General features: G+C 36.6%; 1 protein-coding gene across 1 annotated transcript; it reads right to left on the reverse strand.

Moving 5' to 3' along the window:
* Positions 1-3,644: 3,644 nt before the first annotated feature.
* LOC121877628 (ras-related protein Rab-4B-like) lies at positions 3,645-18,580 on the reverse strand. The gene is made up of 6 exons (XM_042383438.1): positions 18,494-18,580; positions 13,467-13,547; positions 11,823-11,937; positions 8,861-9,078; positions 7,809-7,904; positions 3,645-7,334 (listed from the first exon to the last, which is right to left on the reverse strand). Exons 1-6 carry the CDS (start codon positions 18,570-18,572, stop codon positions 7,204-7,206), a joined length of 720 nt encoding a protein of 239 aa, XP_042239372.1. The 5' UTR covers positions 18,573-18,580; the 3' UTR covers positions 3,645-7,203.
* Between the last annotated feature and the right edge of the window lie 124 nt (positions 18,581-18,704).

Below are 18,704 nucleotides of genomic sequence, written 5' to 3' on the forward strand. Positions count from 1 at the left end.
AGAAAGTTACAAAATTATCACAGTTAAATAATGAATTACGTCGGGGTACCTATAGGAGACAAATACCACGACAAATTAACTACAGTATTGCTAAAAATATTAATACAGTACAATGAACACAAATAAATGAGGGCAAGATATAATGGAGAAATAAAACACAAAATAATACAAAACACATGATAACTAAGTAAATTAAATTCAAGCAATATATATTCAACTTAAGCTATAGTATATTTTGTTAATTAAAGCTCATATCTAATATATATATATATACAGGGTATATAATATAGTTTTCCTCCATAAAGTTGTGAAGCATCGAATGTTTTATTGAAGGTTTATCGATTTAGATAGACCCCCCCTGGATTACAGTGACTGCCCCTGTACTGAACTTAACCTGGCAGTTGACACTAACACTCCCTATCAACTCTCACCTTTTCACACAGTCAACATATGTCTTTGAGATGTAATAAAGCAGTGCACTAACTGTTGGCACATACACAACACACACCCACACACACAGGATATCTTACATCACAGCCATTATTCTCTCCACACAATAGGATAAACTCCACAGACTGACCTTAACAATATCACACTGGGGAAACACGCTACGACGACACGATGACAAAAAGATAAACGACAGAAATAAACTGCTGACGTTACAGATTTTTTCTTGTATTCTCCGATCCTAAGACTATAAAAAAAAATAAAAAAATAAAAAAAAAATAAAAAAAATATCCATTCACGTAACACGTCCATGTAAGCACATACAGTATATATATATATATATATATATATATATATATATATATATATATATATATATATATATATATATATATATATATATATATATATATATATATATATATATATATATATATATATATATATATATATATATATATATATATATATATATATATATATATATATATATATATATATATATATATATATATATATATATATATATATATATATATATATATATATATATATATATATATATATATAGTATGAGAGGAAATGAAGATGATTTCTATAAAGAGGCCCATGATGATGTTAGTATAAAGTGTAAGATACCCAATAGTAATTCTCACACAGTAAATTCCTTTGGAGAGTTACAACACACAAATCTTTCACAGCATCATGTGTAGAAAATGGAAAAAGATCAATGGGTAACTCTTATACAGTATTAAAAAAAATAATAATAATATACATCCAGGAAACCAAACAAGTGACTCCTAATCTAGTGTCCTAGTCATTGGTCTATAAACATGATAATGAAAACAATTTGTTGATATCTTTCTAGGAATTATGAAACACAGCTGCTTAAAATCAAAGAAGAGAGAGAAAAGAGGAGGAGGAAGAAGAATAAGAAGAAAACAAGGTGGGGAAAACATCAGTAAAGGTTTTCAGAGCCATTAAAAAGGAAACAACAAGAATTACTGTACTGGTAAATCAAAGGTAAATTTTAGGCAGCAAAAATAAGAATATCCCACAACAAACTCTCTTTACCCCAGGCATTCTGAAAATTTTCTGGGCTTATATATCATTACGAATATTATACAAAGAAGCTCCACACATAATCTCATCCTCAGAAACTCACACATAATTTCATCCTAAGTATAACATAATGACTGCTGTGGTATAGTCAGCCTCTCTCAGTTTCAATGATACCAAACAATATACACTAACAGGCTGAGTGTTTACAGTATGACCCCAAGAAAAGACCACTTGAGTGCATCATACAGAATTGTTTATGTTTATTTTATTAAAACCGGTGATCACGACAACATGGTGACCATCTTACAGACAGAATGTTAAAATAAGATCATTCATTCCCATAAAATAAATGCCTTAAAAGATAATAATTATAGGTACTGTAACTTATAAATTGTATAATAACAATCACATGACATCAGCCTAGCGGTGGTAGTTTAGAAGGAACACAAGTATTGCATTTTCTGTGATACCATTTAGTCTACAGTGATTTAATAAATATAAATGATTATTTGTGAATAAATGTACCATTACCAAAATACTCAAATAGGTATACAGGTAAAATGTCAATAGTTATGTCATAATCATTACCTGGATAAACTAATATACTTTCTGATTATGAATACACCTGATGGAGTACAGTACCTTACCAACATACCACAGTACCAGTAACAACAAGTCCAGTACACCATAATACAGTACAGTACAGTATTGCCTCGCTCTCAAGATAAAATGTATCCTTCCTAATGATGTAACCATATTTTCAGAATCAGATGTTTGCTGTATTTTTTCTAATAACAAAGATTACAAGCAAAACTTGAGACTGATTTGTGTTTCAACATTTAACCATCCACATATTAGAAAAAAATTATATACTACAGTCGGTAATCAAATTTGAAAATAAATTAAAAACACTAGCATAAATGTAGGTTTAATTTTATAAAGGTACCAAAAACTTTCACAAATACGTAGAAAGTTTATGTAAAGTTATTTCCCGTTCAATGGAGCATCAAGCCAGCAAGGAAATGAACTACCAGCTTAGGGACTCCAACCATCATACCACAGCAAGTAGCACTCATCATTACCTTATATTATTAAATCTGTGACCATTTAAATATCACTTTTCATAACTTTTTAAAAGATTAGGTCTGGATATTTTCTTCCTTACCCCAGAGAACAGTCTTTAACAGCAGTATCTTATCATCATATAGAGCTATTTCCTAGAATATACAGTACAGTATCTCCTTACCCTAGAAATGAATCACACTTAACGTATTTAAAATGCTTGCACAACATTTGCCTAATCAAAATATATATCTACTGCACGATCCAATCTAATCCTCTCAGTTCAACTAATTGCAGGTATACAGTACAACACAGTATTAGACAACACTAATCAGCAGATCAGTGGACTAGGAGTAAGTATAATGTCTCAAAAAATGTATTCACCTGACTTACAGTTTTTTGTGACTATCATATTAATGCAATTTTGTCCTCATTTATTGATGTGCAATGTTAACAATATTTATGCCTGGGAAACAATGACGCAGAAGAAATTAAACTCTAAATACACATGGACTGAATTTAATCACCCCCCCCCCCCCAAAAAAAATAAAATTCATTCACTTTTCAACCAGGTGTTAAGTCCTGTTAATCCCTTTCCAACTACTGTTAGGTTTTTTATCTTAACTTATGTTCTGTAATTACCAGAGAGAGAAAGAGATAGAGCGAGCCTATGTTATGAAGTCACCAAAGAGAAGCTATGGTTCAACTAAATTCAAAGTACATTACTTAAAATTTAAGTCATACAGTATTTACAGGACACAGTACTAAATTTCTCATTGTTTAATGTTTATCTACACCAACCAGCTATCAAGATCATCAATAATTTAGTACTTGGGATTCTTTGTAGTGATTAATTCTACTGCAAGTGATGTGGAGACAAGTGATATCGCAAGGGTGGTTCATAGGTTGCACACCGTAGGAAAAATAAAAGCTTTTCTCTCTCTTTTTTTTCTTTTACACTTCTAGGTGAGAGAACCATATCAAATCGGTACTGAATTAGAGTCACGGTTATGGCTGGAAACTTGAATCGATTACAGGTGATATCAAGGGGAAAATTTAGAGAGACAAATTGAGATGTTGAAAGTTTTAATCTATGAAGCAACTCCGGCCCACATAGGAAAGCTATGCAATTGTCTACCCTATAAATCACTCCTCCTCAGTACTAAGTTAACATCATGAGTACTGTACCTAATGCCTCCTCACAACCTTCAATCATACACATGAGATTTCATTTAACTTAGACTTACTATTGAAATAAAATAGGTCATGTAATTGTATCTACAGTATTTATATTCAGTGTTTACCAGACTACAGAACTGCATGAGAGACAATATATTCCATGAAATTCTTTATATTATATTTCATAGGTAAAATATATAGAGTAATTTTTCTATTCGAGAACCCTAAAAGATCACTACATTTTGCGATGTGTAGTAAATAGAATCCTAAAAATCAGTCGATATTCCAAGTGATTTTTAAGTTTCTGTTTATTGCACATCTTAAAGCATAGTGACCATTTAGGGTTCTCAGATAAAAAAATAAAATGTACATTGGCTAAACCTCAGTACTTACCATCACCAGTAAGACAAACATGGTTAAGAGTTTAAATTACAATGAGAATAAAACACAAACAGACAGACAAACAAACAGATCATAAATACCTTAAAAGAATACATTCCAAAATCATCACAAAATAAACTAGTATTGTTTTCTCTTGACTCTAACAGTGACAGAAGTCTATAACCTCGTTTTAAATGGAATGTTATGAACCTTTGTAATGTGCGGGTACAAGTAAAGGAAACTCACAAATGTATATAATTACTGTATGTCAAATGTGATGGTTAAAGGTGTATGGTAAATAATAAAGAACCTACTAAAGAGAACCAAGAGCTACTAACACACAGACACACACACACACACAGTACAACCTCTTACATAAGTACCATAGAGAATATATATGTACCTGTTTATATATTTATCAAACAGATCTGTACTTACTATCATCACCAATCATCATCATTACCCTAAAAATAATTTGTTTTAGAAATTATAACTTAAATAGCAATTGAAAAAATCATTATCAGAAACTCTATTGACACTCCCTCCTTCAATCGTAAAGTAGATAAAGCTCTTTGTTTACAGATACACCGGTAGTACAGTATTCACACTCTTATAAGGGAGAGGTGATTCCAGGAGCCAAAAATGTATAATCTTTTTAAGTACAGGTATATCCCTCACTATATGAATGGGTTAGATTCCTTGAAAACCATTCGTTAAGTGAATATTTATATATCGAACATAACATAACATATAGGAAAATAGGGTTCAGTTCCCCAATGCCAGGAAGAACCCAATATTTTACTTAAAAAAAATTAAATTAGTTTACAAACAACAAAAACCTACCTAAATACTGTAAATTAGTACCTAACTACAGAACTGTAAATTAGTACCTAACTACAGGTACTGTAATTCAGTACCTAATAATTAAATAATTAATAAAATATAAATGTGGCACCTAACGTTAAGGAACCATATTCGTAAGTAAGAACAGCCTTCGTATGGTGAGAGTGAGGTGTAAGAATATAATATTTGTATAAGCGAACATTCGTAGAGGGAACTTGTATAGTGAGGGATACCTGTAATTATTCTTTAACAATGACCTGTACAAGATCCCAAGCTGGATATAAATAAAGGTAATTGATCCCGAGTCTTACTTTGAGCAACAATCAGGTGACTCAAGCATAGTCAGTAAGGATCAGGTGACTCAGGTATAGTCAGCAAGGATCAGGTGACTTAGGTGTAGTCAGTAAGGATCAGGTGACTCAGGTATAATCAGCAAGGATCAGGTGACTCAGGTATAGTCAGTAAGGATCAGGTGACTCAGACATGGTCAGGAACTCAACAATACTGAAAATCCAGGCTCCCAGTACTCAAAGCTTGTGACTGGAATCTAAAAATTTAATCAAATTAACAAGACATATCTTTGCCATCCACACCAGATTTCTTGAAGGGTTAAGACGAGATACTCGGTGCAGCGAGATGGATTGAGAGTCTTCACCGAGTAAACAAGTCCACCCTCACCAAATGACTGAGTTTTCAGATCTTATAGGTAATAATCTCAAGGTGGAGGTGAAATTTTAAATGTGAAGATCCTGTGAGAGGGTGTTATCCTCAATTCCTGATTTGAACTCCAAATGAGTTAAGTATAGTACTGTATCCACATTTTGGGTACAACTGCCATTCAACTGGCTGAATTGCATCAGTGTGGGTTAACCAGCACTGCTCATAGCTGCTGCATACAATTGTTGAGTTGACAAATCACAGCTTCAAGACACCATATTGGTTAATGATTATTCTCTACAAACAGCTATGAAAATAGAATGTATAAACACAGGTATTATTATGATAATTACAGTATTATTTTTTTAAGAGATTGATTTAAATTAAAAAAAAAAAAACAGTAATAATTGCACACCCTTTAACAACTCACAGATCCTGCATACCGTGTCACAGTTCAGTAAAATATTCTATCAGTAAGTCAGTCAAGACTTGTACTAACAGTACACAGCTTAAATAGAGGCAAAGGACATGAAATATGGGAAATGCTAGTATGGTTCAGGGGCAGGCTCTCCCAGAAAGATTTTTTTTCATCGAGATTTCTTCCAGAAAAGCATTCTTGTACTTTGTTTGGTCTTTTCTTTTTTACCTTATAGCATGAAAAAAAAATAAAATACCACTGTAAATGCTGATACAGTACATTACATTAATATGTGATAATGTGATATACATTTATACAACTTATAGTGATTGAGTTGGTGTATCACAATCTAAATGAGAGAGAACACAGTCTACAGGCTTTGTGGTGGGGCAAGAAACACCTCTGCCTCTGGGAATCATGGTATCTCTTCAGGAATCTTAATTTTTGGTACGCACTCTCCTAATGGTTACTTCCTACAACATCGAACTACCTGACTATTGTATATTGTAATGCATAACATTCCCTGATTGTTTCCCTTTAGTCAAGTAGGCAGTCTCATTCCAATCAGCATATAAAGTAAATGTAGGTACAGTGTAATCTAAAATATATGACTGCAATAAGAAAACTCTTCACTTGAGTCGAAGAAATACCTTTGGTATGAAATATCTATTGATCCATTACAATAAAAATGTGTTCAGAAGCCTGAATCACACTCCAGTGGTGCTCATGACTACTGTACACAGCAATATGTTGAACTGAGAGGGTTATGCAAGGAATATATTTACACTTACTATTAAATAAATGGGGGCAATGCAAGCATTTCATCATAATTATTTAAAATTTTTGATAAAGACAAAAGATGGAGAATTACTCAAAACAATTGGATGTATTACATGTCGAGTACTTTGTTCAGCATATAAAAATCCACTGTTTTACTAGATGTTAAACATTTAAAATAATGTTCCTCTGAGGCTATCTGATTAAAATAAATACCCTACTGAAAACAAATGAAACTGATGCAGTCTTAGTAACATAAATCTTGCCCTAACATAGTTGGACATAAGTCATATACCTGGCTTAACTGGATGTCATCTGACTACCACACCTTAATAAATTATTAGGCAAGCAATACATTATAAACCTACAGACATACTTCAGATCCTACAGGATGACCCCATACATTCTGTCCCAGCTTTGGGCCGCTGGTTATTTGCTCGATTAAGGCGACGGAGAGTGGCATCACCATACTGGATCCCTGAGCCAATCCTCTCTGGGTCCAGCTCACCTGTGAAGATGAAGATGTTCACTATCACACTGAGCTTAATAAACTAAATTTACTTTGACCAAAAGAAAATTTCCTATCACTAGAGTGTTCAATACTACAGTACTGTACATCCAAATACAGTACTGTATATTGTACAGTATCCATCAATATACAGTAGTACCTCAGTACACTGGATTAAATAGTGCAGACTCCAATCCGGAAAATGTGAGACAGGTGACACTCGACACCCACCCACAGACATTCAACTGCATATACGAACACACAAACCATCTGAAATGATGCTGGATTTTCTGGACCTTTTACAAATATTTCTGGTGAATAGAAGCTCAGTCCAGAACACCTCAGAGTCAGGAAAAGTTAATTCCAGTGTACCTGTATCAACTTCCAGTGTATAGAGGTTCTACTGTATTCAATATTGTGGATTTAAAGTAAGTTTACAGTACCGTAAAAGAAAATGAGAATATCTACACTTACCTGTTTCTATCTTAGCAAGGATACTCTTGGCACATTTCAAGAAAGCTTCTTCTACATTCTCCCCAGTCAGTGCACTGGCCTCCATGAACATCAGCTCTGAGGAAAGAAGTTGTTATGTTTCTGGACCCTGTTTGTGAGCCGATTTGTTTTGTGACTCAGCAATACGTTAATTTCCTATTAAATATACTGTAGATAAATCCCATCCCTACCTGTAAAATCATAATAATAATAACCCATAAATAAAAATACTGTAAATAATGTACAGAAGAAACTGTTTTAATTACCTTGACCCCTGAAGGTTAGCCACCCTAAATCTACCTGGGAGAAGGGGTTAGGTTTGCCATTCATAAAAGTAATTAATGCAAGTAGCATAAACGAGACAAATATTTCTAATTTATAAGCCTTCATACCTTATGCAGTCAGCAGCCAAGACTAATGTTAAATATTAATCGAGAAATAATGATTTAATGTCATATAAAGGAAAACCAAATACTTTAAGTGGACAGACAGATGGATGGAAAAGGCAAACAATTAATGCCCTCCTGCTCATGGCACCAGGGGCATAATAGTAATACAATAATGTAATAATAATAATAATAAATCCTTCAAACTCGGAACTCTCTGATACCCGAAACCGAAATTTTCTCAGAAAATCGTTCCCAAAGGCAGAATTTTCCAGCTTTGGTTACAATTTTCCGAGGGGTACATTTTCCGGAAAATTCTGATAAAATTTTCCCGATACCCGCTAAATTCCGGGGATGGGGGAGTTTTTTTCTGGCTTTGAGAGAGTCGTCTCGTTATTCAGAAATCTCTCATTCCCGGAAGTGCTCTGCACCAATTGTTCCAGCTAACGGAGATATCACTGTATACAAGCATACAGTATAAGTCTTCATTTAATACAGTTATATATGCATATAAAAAAATCATGTACAAATTACCCAACATTAATTGAGGAAGATGTTTCAATGGATATATTCAAAACAAATCAACATCACTATATAAATCATCAAATAATACTTCATATCAAATCACATGTATAGAAAAATTCATACCATTTTCTTGTGCAAATCGTGAGGCTTCCATAAAGGTAACTTGCCGTTCTTCCTCCAAATCTTTCTTATTCCCGACACACAGGATCATGATGTTAGGAGAGGCCAGGGTTCGTGCATCACCAAGCCAGTTACCGAGAGCATTATAACTGTCGCGGGAGGTCAGATCATACACCAATAATGCTCCGGCTGCCCCACGGTAATAAGAACGAGTCACTGATCTGAAGAAACACATTACTGTAAATATTTCAACCATACTCAAGGAAAAACAATTGGCATAACTACGGAAAACTACAAAGACTATTATTCAGCAAAATGGGAGTATACATGCAAATAAAAGTATCCTGTATACTATTATGATTACTGTAAATGGATCACCTGAAGATTCACCTCCCCCAGCTTACCTGATTTCGACTAATGATTAACCACCCTAATGATAATTTAACCTAATCCCCCAAGGTAGCAGTATGAGGGTATTTAATCATCAGGTAAAATAAGTTGGAAGTGGGGAGGGCTAATCTTTGGGTGATCCTTGTAATAAAAAAAGAAATTCAACTCCTCTGCAATATTACAAGAAATCACACCCAATGCATCCTATGGTTCTGACAACTAGCAAAATTTTTAAATGCTTGACTTGTGTTCTTGAGAGGCCGGGAAGATGTAGCACAATATTAGTATCTTTTGTTCTACAATACAACTGATGTACAGTCCCCTTCACTTGTGAGTTTACAGGGGCTCGTCAGGTTTTGTGCAGTGTGGCAGCCCTGTGTTTGTTTACACTCGACAGAAGGAAACTCATAATAATAAACATACTATGGAATCAAAGGAAAACAATATTTAAACAAATACCTCAATGTAATGATTTGTGGAATGTTTATATGTCGAGCCCCTGTAAACGCACTAGTGAAGGGGACTGTACATGCATGAATATTTCTCTTCGGCCAATGCATCATCTTCCACTACTCAGCTGAGAGCCCACACTTTGTCTCCTCCATATACTCTCAATGTCAACATCTCATTCATCAACTTACTCTTTCACTGTTCATGCAATCTCCTTCTGAATGGGAACTTCCACAAGGACAGTAATGCAAGGGGGGGGGGGTTACCTTGCTATATCAGACGCTCGGTATATCGGAAATCGGCCTTATCAGACTGGCCTCTCCCATGATTGGTCTAATATAGCGATGTTTTTTACTGTTTTGTGCACATACAGTACTAGCAAGTGCAGTAAGAAGGTTCTCCAACATTGTCTTGAAATGAGGAGCTTAAGCAAGAATAAATTCAAAGCCAGCAACTTCAGTGTAGCTTTACACGAACCCATTATAATAATCTATTTGAAATTACACTTTATAAACAGGTTTTAAAATACTTTTCTCTAAGCACTAGTTAATAGCTAAACAACCAGGATTTTTCCACAATAACAGCCAAGTCAAGCAAACACTGGTCCAAAACACTCAAATGAACACAATTCACTCACCTCGAAATTAAGATATAATACAGAACATATGAGGCGTCCTGCATCGTAAGGTGCATTCAGACCATCCGCGGAAACCCGTTTTTTGTTGGAAAGCACTATTTTCGGCCGAGCTCTCTACGATGGTAGTTGATAAGATCTCCTTACTACACCGTAAATAATGTTGAAACCCCTTTGAAAATAGGGTAGAACATCGATTTGTGGCAGACTGGAAATCATGGACTTGGCTTTCGCTTCATTAGGTGCTCTCATCCCGCCAGTGAGCGAGTGAGAGGAGCGGGCGGCCAATCACAGCGGACGTCCTACAGCCTCCTCCCCCGTCTCGGCCAATGACAGTGTGCATCTGCTATCTATGTCATGGCCCCTCGAACCAATAAGGTGGAACCCCTCTCTCCCTCTCCCTCAGTTCTCCTTTGATGTGGTGGGATCTACACTCTGATATCGATTAAAGTAAAAAAAAAAAAAAAGCCAAAAGCGGGTGAGAGTTTTGTTGATTTAAGTCAACATTACAAGAACCCAGTAAATTATTTCATGACCCACTACCTACCAGCTGCAAGTACAGTCCTTTAGCTTCAAAATGCATCAAAAATGAATGCTGTATCTCAAAAAACAACAAAGTTATGCATGTTTGAAACTGGAAAACCTAAAATGCGGTTTTCTCGGTTTCAAATTTTGGGGCGAATAACCCATACGATGTGGGGCGCCTCATATCATTACAGTATATATTAAGGAGTGTATGTTAAACCCACGATTTTTTTCTGTAGACAAAAACTAAGCAAGAATACTACAGCCCGGCTACTTGCATCCACCATTATCACCCATCAAAGTGACATGACTCATTTTCATCTACTACAGTATTAGCAGGTCATTCTAATTCCAGATATAATTAAACCATGCTTGTTGAGTAGGAATATTAGCTAATCAAGTACAGTAAATACTCGATGTTTCAAATTTTGGTACCTGTACACAGTCACTATGGTACAGTTGTCAGTTACTATGGTACAGTTGTCAGTTACTATGGTACAGTTGTCAGTTACTATGGTACAGTTGTCAGTCACATAGGTACAGTTATCAGTCACTAAGGTACAGTTGTCAGTTACTATGGTACAGTTGTCAGTCACTAGGGTACAGTTGTCAGTTAATATGGTACAGTTGTCAGTCACTAGGGTACAGTTGTCAGTTAATATGGTACAGTTGTCAGTCACTATGGTACAGTTGTCAGTTAATATGATGCAGTTGTCAGTCACTATGGTACAGTTGTCAGTCACTATGGTGCAGCTGTCAGTCTAATAACTCTTTAACCTTGTTTTACAATCTGCTACCTGGAAGGATAAATGAGCTTGTATCAGATCACCAAACAATCTCTTTCTTAAGCCTTAATGACCTAAATTTTGAGTACATCTATCCACAGTACAGTGCAGTAGAGACCCACCTGGGAGAGAGTACAGTACAGTATTCACTCTCACAGGAACCGTTCATTTGTACACTGACCTGAACCTCTCCTGGCCAGCAGTGTCCCATATCTGCAGCTTGACAGATTTGCCTCCAACATTGACAATCTTTGATCCAAACTCCACTCCGATGGTGTGGTTGCTCTCTGCCTTAACTAATATAAAACAGAGAATATCTAGTTGGAAATTTACATGTGAATTAATCGACAATGTTTACACAAGACAATACGGTATACAGTACTCAAACAAAACCCATCAGATACATTGCCTGTAAACATAATGTGTCTGTTGTTTGATGCTTGTTGTACTGTACTGAGGGTTATTACGGTATGCTGACTACCGTAGGTAATTTGGCTAAGAAGTTTGAATGGGTTCATAAATGAGGGAAAGGAATAGCAAATCAAATCAGAAAACGTATACTGTAATGAATATAATGTAAGACCTAAGCATGTGCTGTAATTTTTAAAAAGAAGTAAAATTATGAAGTAGGAAATTTTGACAGTACAATATTGAGATTTTTCTTGTTCAATGTAGCCTTTCACAAGCAGCCGTCCTCCGGTCCTGAACAAGGGCTGAAGATTTGATATCAGTTGATCCGATGTTTGACTCAATGTTACAGCCAGGGACTAAGGATGAGGGGCCATAAACTTCCTCATTAGTTACAAGTGTTCAAACAAGTGAACCTACACCACTTTTCTAAATCTGAGTTGAAGCTTCACTACACCCTGGCTAACCACTAGATCAGTTGGAATTAAATATCACAACCATATTGCAAAATAGGGGAAGGCTGTTTGTATCCAGCTGTTTAGCATTCAATGGTCTTCTGGCACAGGCAACCACTACCAACTATATTGTGTGGTTGGCATGTTGCAGGTAAGCTATACAAATGTATTTTATGTTACTAATAACCTGCAAACAAAACTAATAATAATACAAATATACAAGATAAGTTTTTTACAAATATTTTCCAATTTTTGCACACATTACAATATTTTCAAACTATAAATGAAACTACCTCAATTAATATTCACTGTAAGGAGTGGCATTATATTTCAGTAGAAGAAGCAGCCACCAAACTCTGCATTCTTACACTGAAGGTTTATTCTAATACAGTATATTAAACATGCAATACTTTATTAATATATATAAGTGACCAAGGACTCCATCACACTCTTGGTCAAGACAGGCAACTTGTTAGTGAGAATACTTTACCAAAATAGCAATACCTCCATGTTTGTTTTAAGAACAGGTCATGAGTGTTAGTGGTGTAACTACAGCACAGCAATGGAGGTCAATACTACTGTATACATTATTATACAACAGTACACATACAAATTTTTCACAATAACACAACAAAGTGATGTTCATTCTCGCTGTCACACACACACACACACATGCGCACACACACACCTACCTCATACCTGATGTATGTTGCACACCTCACACACACACACACACACATACATACAAATGCACATGCGATGCACATAAGTAACTCACTCAAGCAATATGTGTGGTGGTTCATCATTTGACTCACACCTGCTGGAGATAGGTGGCTCACCTTGGGGCACACACGCACGCACGCACGCACGCACGCACGCACGCACGCACGCACGCACGCACACACACACACACACACACACTGGATTAGCAATAATATCATGTAAACATAAACTCGACTTACATTTGCCCTCAATAAACTGATGAAGAAGGCAGGATTTTCCCGTGCCAGCACTCCCGATCACAAGAAACTTGAATAAGAAGTCTAGAAAGAAAGGTCACATATTAGTATAAACTATAAAATAGAATATAATTATGACGAAATAAACAATATATAGTACAGTATACATGATAAACTTTCTGACGGGAAAAATCAACAGGAACTAAAAATGATTATTAATTGGTGGATATAGTACAACACCATTAAACCAGGTATATACAGTAAAACTTCCATTAAACGGACTACATGGAGAGGAGAATCCGTTATATCGAGGTTCCGTTAGTAGTGAAACCTCCATCTAACGAACTATAGATGTGAAAGTCCGTTTTATTGAGGGTCTGTTAGTTGTGAAACCCCTTATCTAACGGATTTTATAGAAAGTTGTGGGCTATCCCCCTCAAAAAGTCCAACACATGGCGGTTCTCAAAGTCATGTATGATGGTTGCTATTCTGGCCGTTGGATCTTGATAACGTTTCCTCTTCGGTGGTGCTGGATCTCCTGCAATAATCTGGTTGATGGTGATGTTTTTCAGTGCCTGTTCCCTCTTCAACACTTCAAGAAATTTCCAGATATTTCGATGGAATGAAGTAATGTTAGCTAGCATGTGGTTATGTCACCCTTCCAAGGAGTTGTTGGTGCGAGGTAAATCTTCATCAACACGATCATAAATATTCCACATGCTGACAGGGAAACGTGGAGCTCGCCTATTATGTCGACGTTGTCTGCCAATGTATGTATCTTCGAAGTGGTCTATGACAGGATCAGCTTCAGGTGGCATAGTCTCTTGCAGTGTCTCAAATGTGTCAACCACTTCAACTTGTGGGATGAATGCCAGAGCTGGTAGCATTCGAATTTTCAGGGCAAAGTCAGCATCAACTTGATATTTTCCTTGTAATCCCTCAGATTGCACCTTGCGAGATATGTTTTGCGATAAGTGATAGAAACATTCCTTGACTGTTGCGTTGGGGAAGACCTCTTCACTGACACTCCTGGCAGCTTGTTCATAGTCGATGAGAAAGGTCTTTGGGTTGAGCATAGGGTTGATGGTGAGGAGTTGATGGAAAAGGTCTTGATATGTTGCTTGGTGTTTGTTTGGTAGCAGATCATAAACACAAGGAACAACTGTTTTTAAAGCTAGAGAATGAATAGTGTACAGTCGGTAAAACAGTTCAGGTACAACTTTAAATGTTCCATCAACAAACCAATCAGTTGAATTCTCCAGTAGCCTCAGGTTTTTGGCTGTGGAAAACACAAGCATACGCTGATCACTCGGTCCACTATCATACAACAGGAAATCTTCACCATCAGCTGTCATCTTATACTCAGATGGAATGACCAAGTCAGCGAGGTTTGATGGAATGGGATGAGGGGCATCAACAGCTTGTTTGTAGTGTCTTATTGCACGTTGAATATGTCTTACAGGTGGTAGTTGTGTAGAGACACCTTCTGATATGGTCTGAACTGTTTGGGTAATAATTTGCTGTGCGGTCTCTTGGGTGTTAATAGCTTTCCTCTTCATTTCCTGGCTGATAGACAGTACGTCTGGGCGACGTATGTCAGCAGCATGGGTGTGGTCATTTGCATGGCCAACTACTTCGTTTCCACAAACTTTAACTTTGGCTTTACAGTTACTATGCCAACGTTTCTCACATTCATGAGATATAACACCATTTGCCAGTTCTTTCTGCTTCACATAGATGTAGCCACCATAAATAAGCTTCGTTATACCACGTTCACTTTGGACGAACTCCATGATAAAGTGATACAAAAAATAATAATATACCTGGAGAATTATAGATGCACTGTGAACAGTTCGAGCACTGAACTCAGACTGGTCATTGCTACTCCCCAAACTGGCAGGTTTAACAAAGTACGTCAGGTCAGGTAAGGATAATCCCTAAACTGGTAGGTTAAAATGAATTCAGTAAGTCAGGTCAGGTCTTTGGTCAACTGTACGTAAGATTCACTGGGGCAATTGTCCAGGGGGCAGTTGTCGGGGGTTGTCTCGGGGAGCAGTTGTCCGGGGGCAGCTGTCCGGGGCAGTTGTCCGGGGGGCAGTTGTCCTGATACCATAAGAACATAAGGAGTCTACAATAGGCCTGTGCCTGGCAGCTCCTGTCGGGAGTTACCACCACTCTCTATCACCTATGAATCTATCTAGCCTCCTTTTAAAACTTTCCAGCATCCCAGCACTTACTACAAAGTTGCTAAGCTTGTTCCACTTGTCTACCACCCTATTTGTGAACCAATTTCTTCCTATTTCCCTCCTAAACCTAAACTTATCCAACTTAAATCCGTTGCTATGAGTCTTATCCTGCTCGGATATTATAAGAACTTTATCTATATCACCTTTATTGATTCCTTTCACCCACTTAAATACTTCTATCATATCTCCCCGCACTCTTCGTCTTTCTAGGGAATGCAAGTTTAGTTTCTTTAATCTATATTGATATGGAAGGTTTCGAAGTTCCGGAATCATTTTCTTCATTCTTCGCTGCACCGACTCCAGTGAATTGATATCCATTCTATAATAAGGGCACCAGAACTGCACAGCATAATCGAGGTGCAACCTGACTAGCACAAGATATGACCTCCGCACTCTTATTACTTACACTTCTAGTTATAAAACCTAATGCCCCTGTACTCTGTTTGCCTTATTTTGAACATTAACGCACTGTTTTCTAGGCCGAAGGTCCGGGCTTACGAGTACCCTAGGTCTCTTTCACAAATCGACTTCTCTAGGTTGATGTTGTTAAGGCTGTATGCATTTACAGTATTTGTTCTTCCAATATCAAGTACGCTGCACTTGCTGGTGTTGAATTTCATTTGCCATTTTTCTGACCACTCCTGCGGTTTACTTAAATCCTCCTGTAGTGCATTTGCATCCTGCCCTGAATTAATGTGCCACCCTATTTTGGTGTCATCCACAAACTTGCTTATATCATTGTTGATCCCAGTATCTAGATCGTTTATGTAGATTATGAACAAGAGTGGGCCCAGTACTGAACCCTGGGGAACCCCACTAGTTACACGTCCCTATTCAGATTTAAAACCATCTCCGCTGACCCTCTGTGTTCTATCGGCGAGACATGATTTTATCCAATTTAAAACTTTCCCCTCGATACCATGAGCCTTAACTTTTCTCAGAAGCCTCTGATGCGGTACTCTGTCAAACGCTTTGCTAAAGTCTAAGTAAATAACATCGTAATTTTTGTCATTGTCTACTACCTCGAAGACTTTCCTAAAAAACGTCAGCAGATTTGTTAGACAAGATTTTCCCTTTGTAAACCCATGTTGCGAGTCGTAGATTAATTTATTTGTCTCTAAATGCGATCAGACGCTATTTGCTATAACTGAATCAAGAAATTTCCGCACTACTGACGTCAAACTAATCGGCTGGTAATTTGGCTGATGCTCTATCTCCCTTTTTGAATATGAGTACTACATTTGCCTGTTTCCACAAGTCTGGCCCAACTCCCGTGTCTAATGGTTTTGAAAATAAATTTACGAGGGGTCTGCTAATCTGTTCCTTACACTCTTTCAAAACTCAAGGGAAAATTTCATTCAGCCCTGGGGATTTTGACTTCTTAAATTTATTTTTCTTCTTAAAAACATCATCTTTTCTGATAGTGATATCCTTTAGTTTCTCTTCTTCCTTTCCCCTAAATGTCAGTTCCACCTCTGGCGTTTCCTCGTGAATTTCTTCTGTTTTGCTTATTTTTTCACTATCATTGATCACTTCCCCTCTCTCTGACTTTGTCCTATATACCTGGAAAAAATCTCTTGGGAGTCGCCTTGGATTCTCTTGCTATCCTGATTTCAGTCCCTCTTTGCCTTCCTTATTGCCTTCCTTACATTTTTTTAACATTCCCAGATAGTTCATTATACCAATATCTGAGATGGAACCCCCCAGGGGGGATCCTGGGGGTCTGGACCCCCCCTTTTCACCAGAAAATTACAATACTTTTTCTTTAATGCAGAATTATACTCTGGCGTTTTTGTACTTCAGAATATCTCCTAATATCAAGTGCGCATGGCTTCATAATAGTCTCAAAATGCCCATGATATTGGTCAGGTTTCAAAAAAATTCCTGGAGGGCTTACAAGCACCCCCCAAAAACCCTTTCACTGGGTGGGCTCACTGTGCTCGCCATGTTCCCCCACCCACAACTTTTTGGACCCCCTTTTGTAATTCCTGGATCCACCCCTGACAAGAAGCTGCGTAAAGACTATACAAGATTTGAGTTGAAGAAAGACAGCACAAAGAGATCACGTGGGCAGAGACTAGTATGCATGGAGATGAATGACAGGTATAAACATAACTTCTATCTTGGTCACAGGGCATAAAGTGTCGTGAGAATTATGAGTGTATTGTGTGACACTGATTGAGATTTTAAATGTAAAGTAGGGGAACCCTGTAATTATTTTGAACCACTGTAACGAGGACTATATTGGAAACAAGTTATACTCATACTTTAAGTATTTATCATGGGTAAATATTAATATATGTATGCTTGTGCTGTAGGAATCTTTAGTGAATCAAATCAAATCAAAGACAACAGGTCTACCATCTGTGTCAATAACTAATTATGAATGAGATTAAGAGAGAGAAACCATATACACATGAGTCTTACGAAAATTAAAATGGGTAACACTTGACAGATATGAAACAAAACACTCAACAAGGAAGGACTTCATTGTTAATAACCATCTGACACCATTCTCGGACTATCAATCATAAAACCAACATATAATTTACACAATTATGTATCTAACTAAACTATCTAAGTACACATTGAACCTATTTAAAACTGACGGACGATTTTTTGAGAATAAAATATCTATGTAGGTATCAGGTACTGTAGGTCAGCCGCTCCCACACAGACGACCACCGATTCTCTCACCTCATCACTGTCATAATACACAAACTACCACCCCATATATACCCCTGATGATCAATATAGAATAGAATAAGATAAATATTGACTTACCATATGATTCAGACATGATGGAAGGGAGAAAATGCCTAAAAAATACACAGCGATGAACCTCTGGAGAAACAACTGTCATAAAACGTAAACACTGAACATTTAAACCCGGGTTGTGATCCACCATTCTCAAATATTAAACCCCGTTGTAATATAATTTAATTAGTTTTTAAATTTACAAAAGTACCATAGTAAAAATAAATATTATTTCTTT

Source organism: Homarus americanus, unplaced genomic scaffold (genome assembly GCF_018991925.1).
Source record: "Homarus americanus isolate GMGI-L3 unplaced genomic scaffold, GMGI_Hamer_2.0 scaffold40919, whole genome shotgun sequence".
NCBI lineage: Eukaryota > Metazoa > Arthropoda > Malacostraca > Decapoda > Nephropidae > Homarus > Homarus americanus.

What these genes read in the sequence shown, in the direction of transcription:
- LOC121877628 (XM_042383438.1), bottom strand. Translation starts at nt 18,572, where the DNA reads ATGACAGTTGTTTCTCCAGAGGTTCATCGCTGTGTATTTTTTAGGCAT. An exon ending in CATCATGTCTGAATCATATG is followed by an intron (nt 13,548 to 18,493) that starts GTAAGTCAATAT and finishes CTTTCTTTCTAG; the next exon opens with ACTTCTTATTCAAGTTTCTT. An exon ending in CCTTGCTAAGATAGAAACAG is followed by an intron (nt 7,335 to 7,808) that starts GTAAGTGTAGAT and finishes TCATCTTCACAG; the next exon opens with GTGAGCTGGACCCAGAGAGG.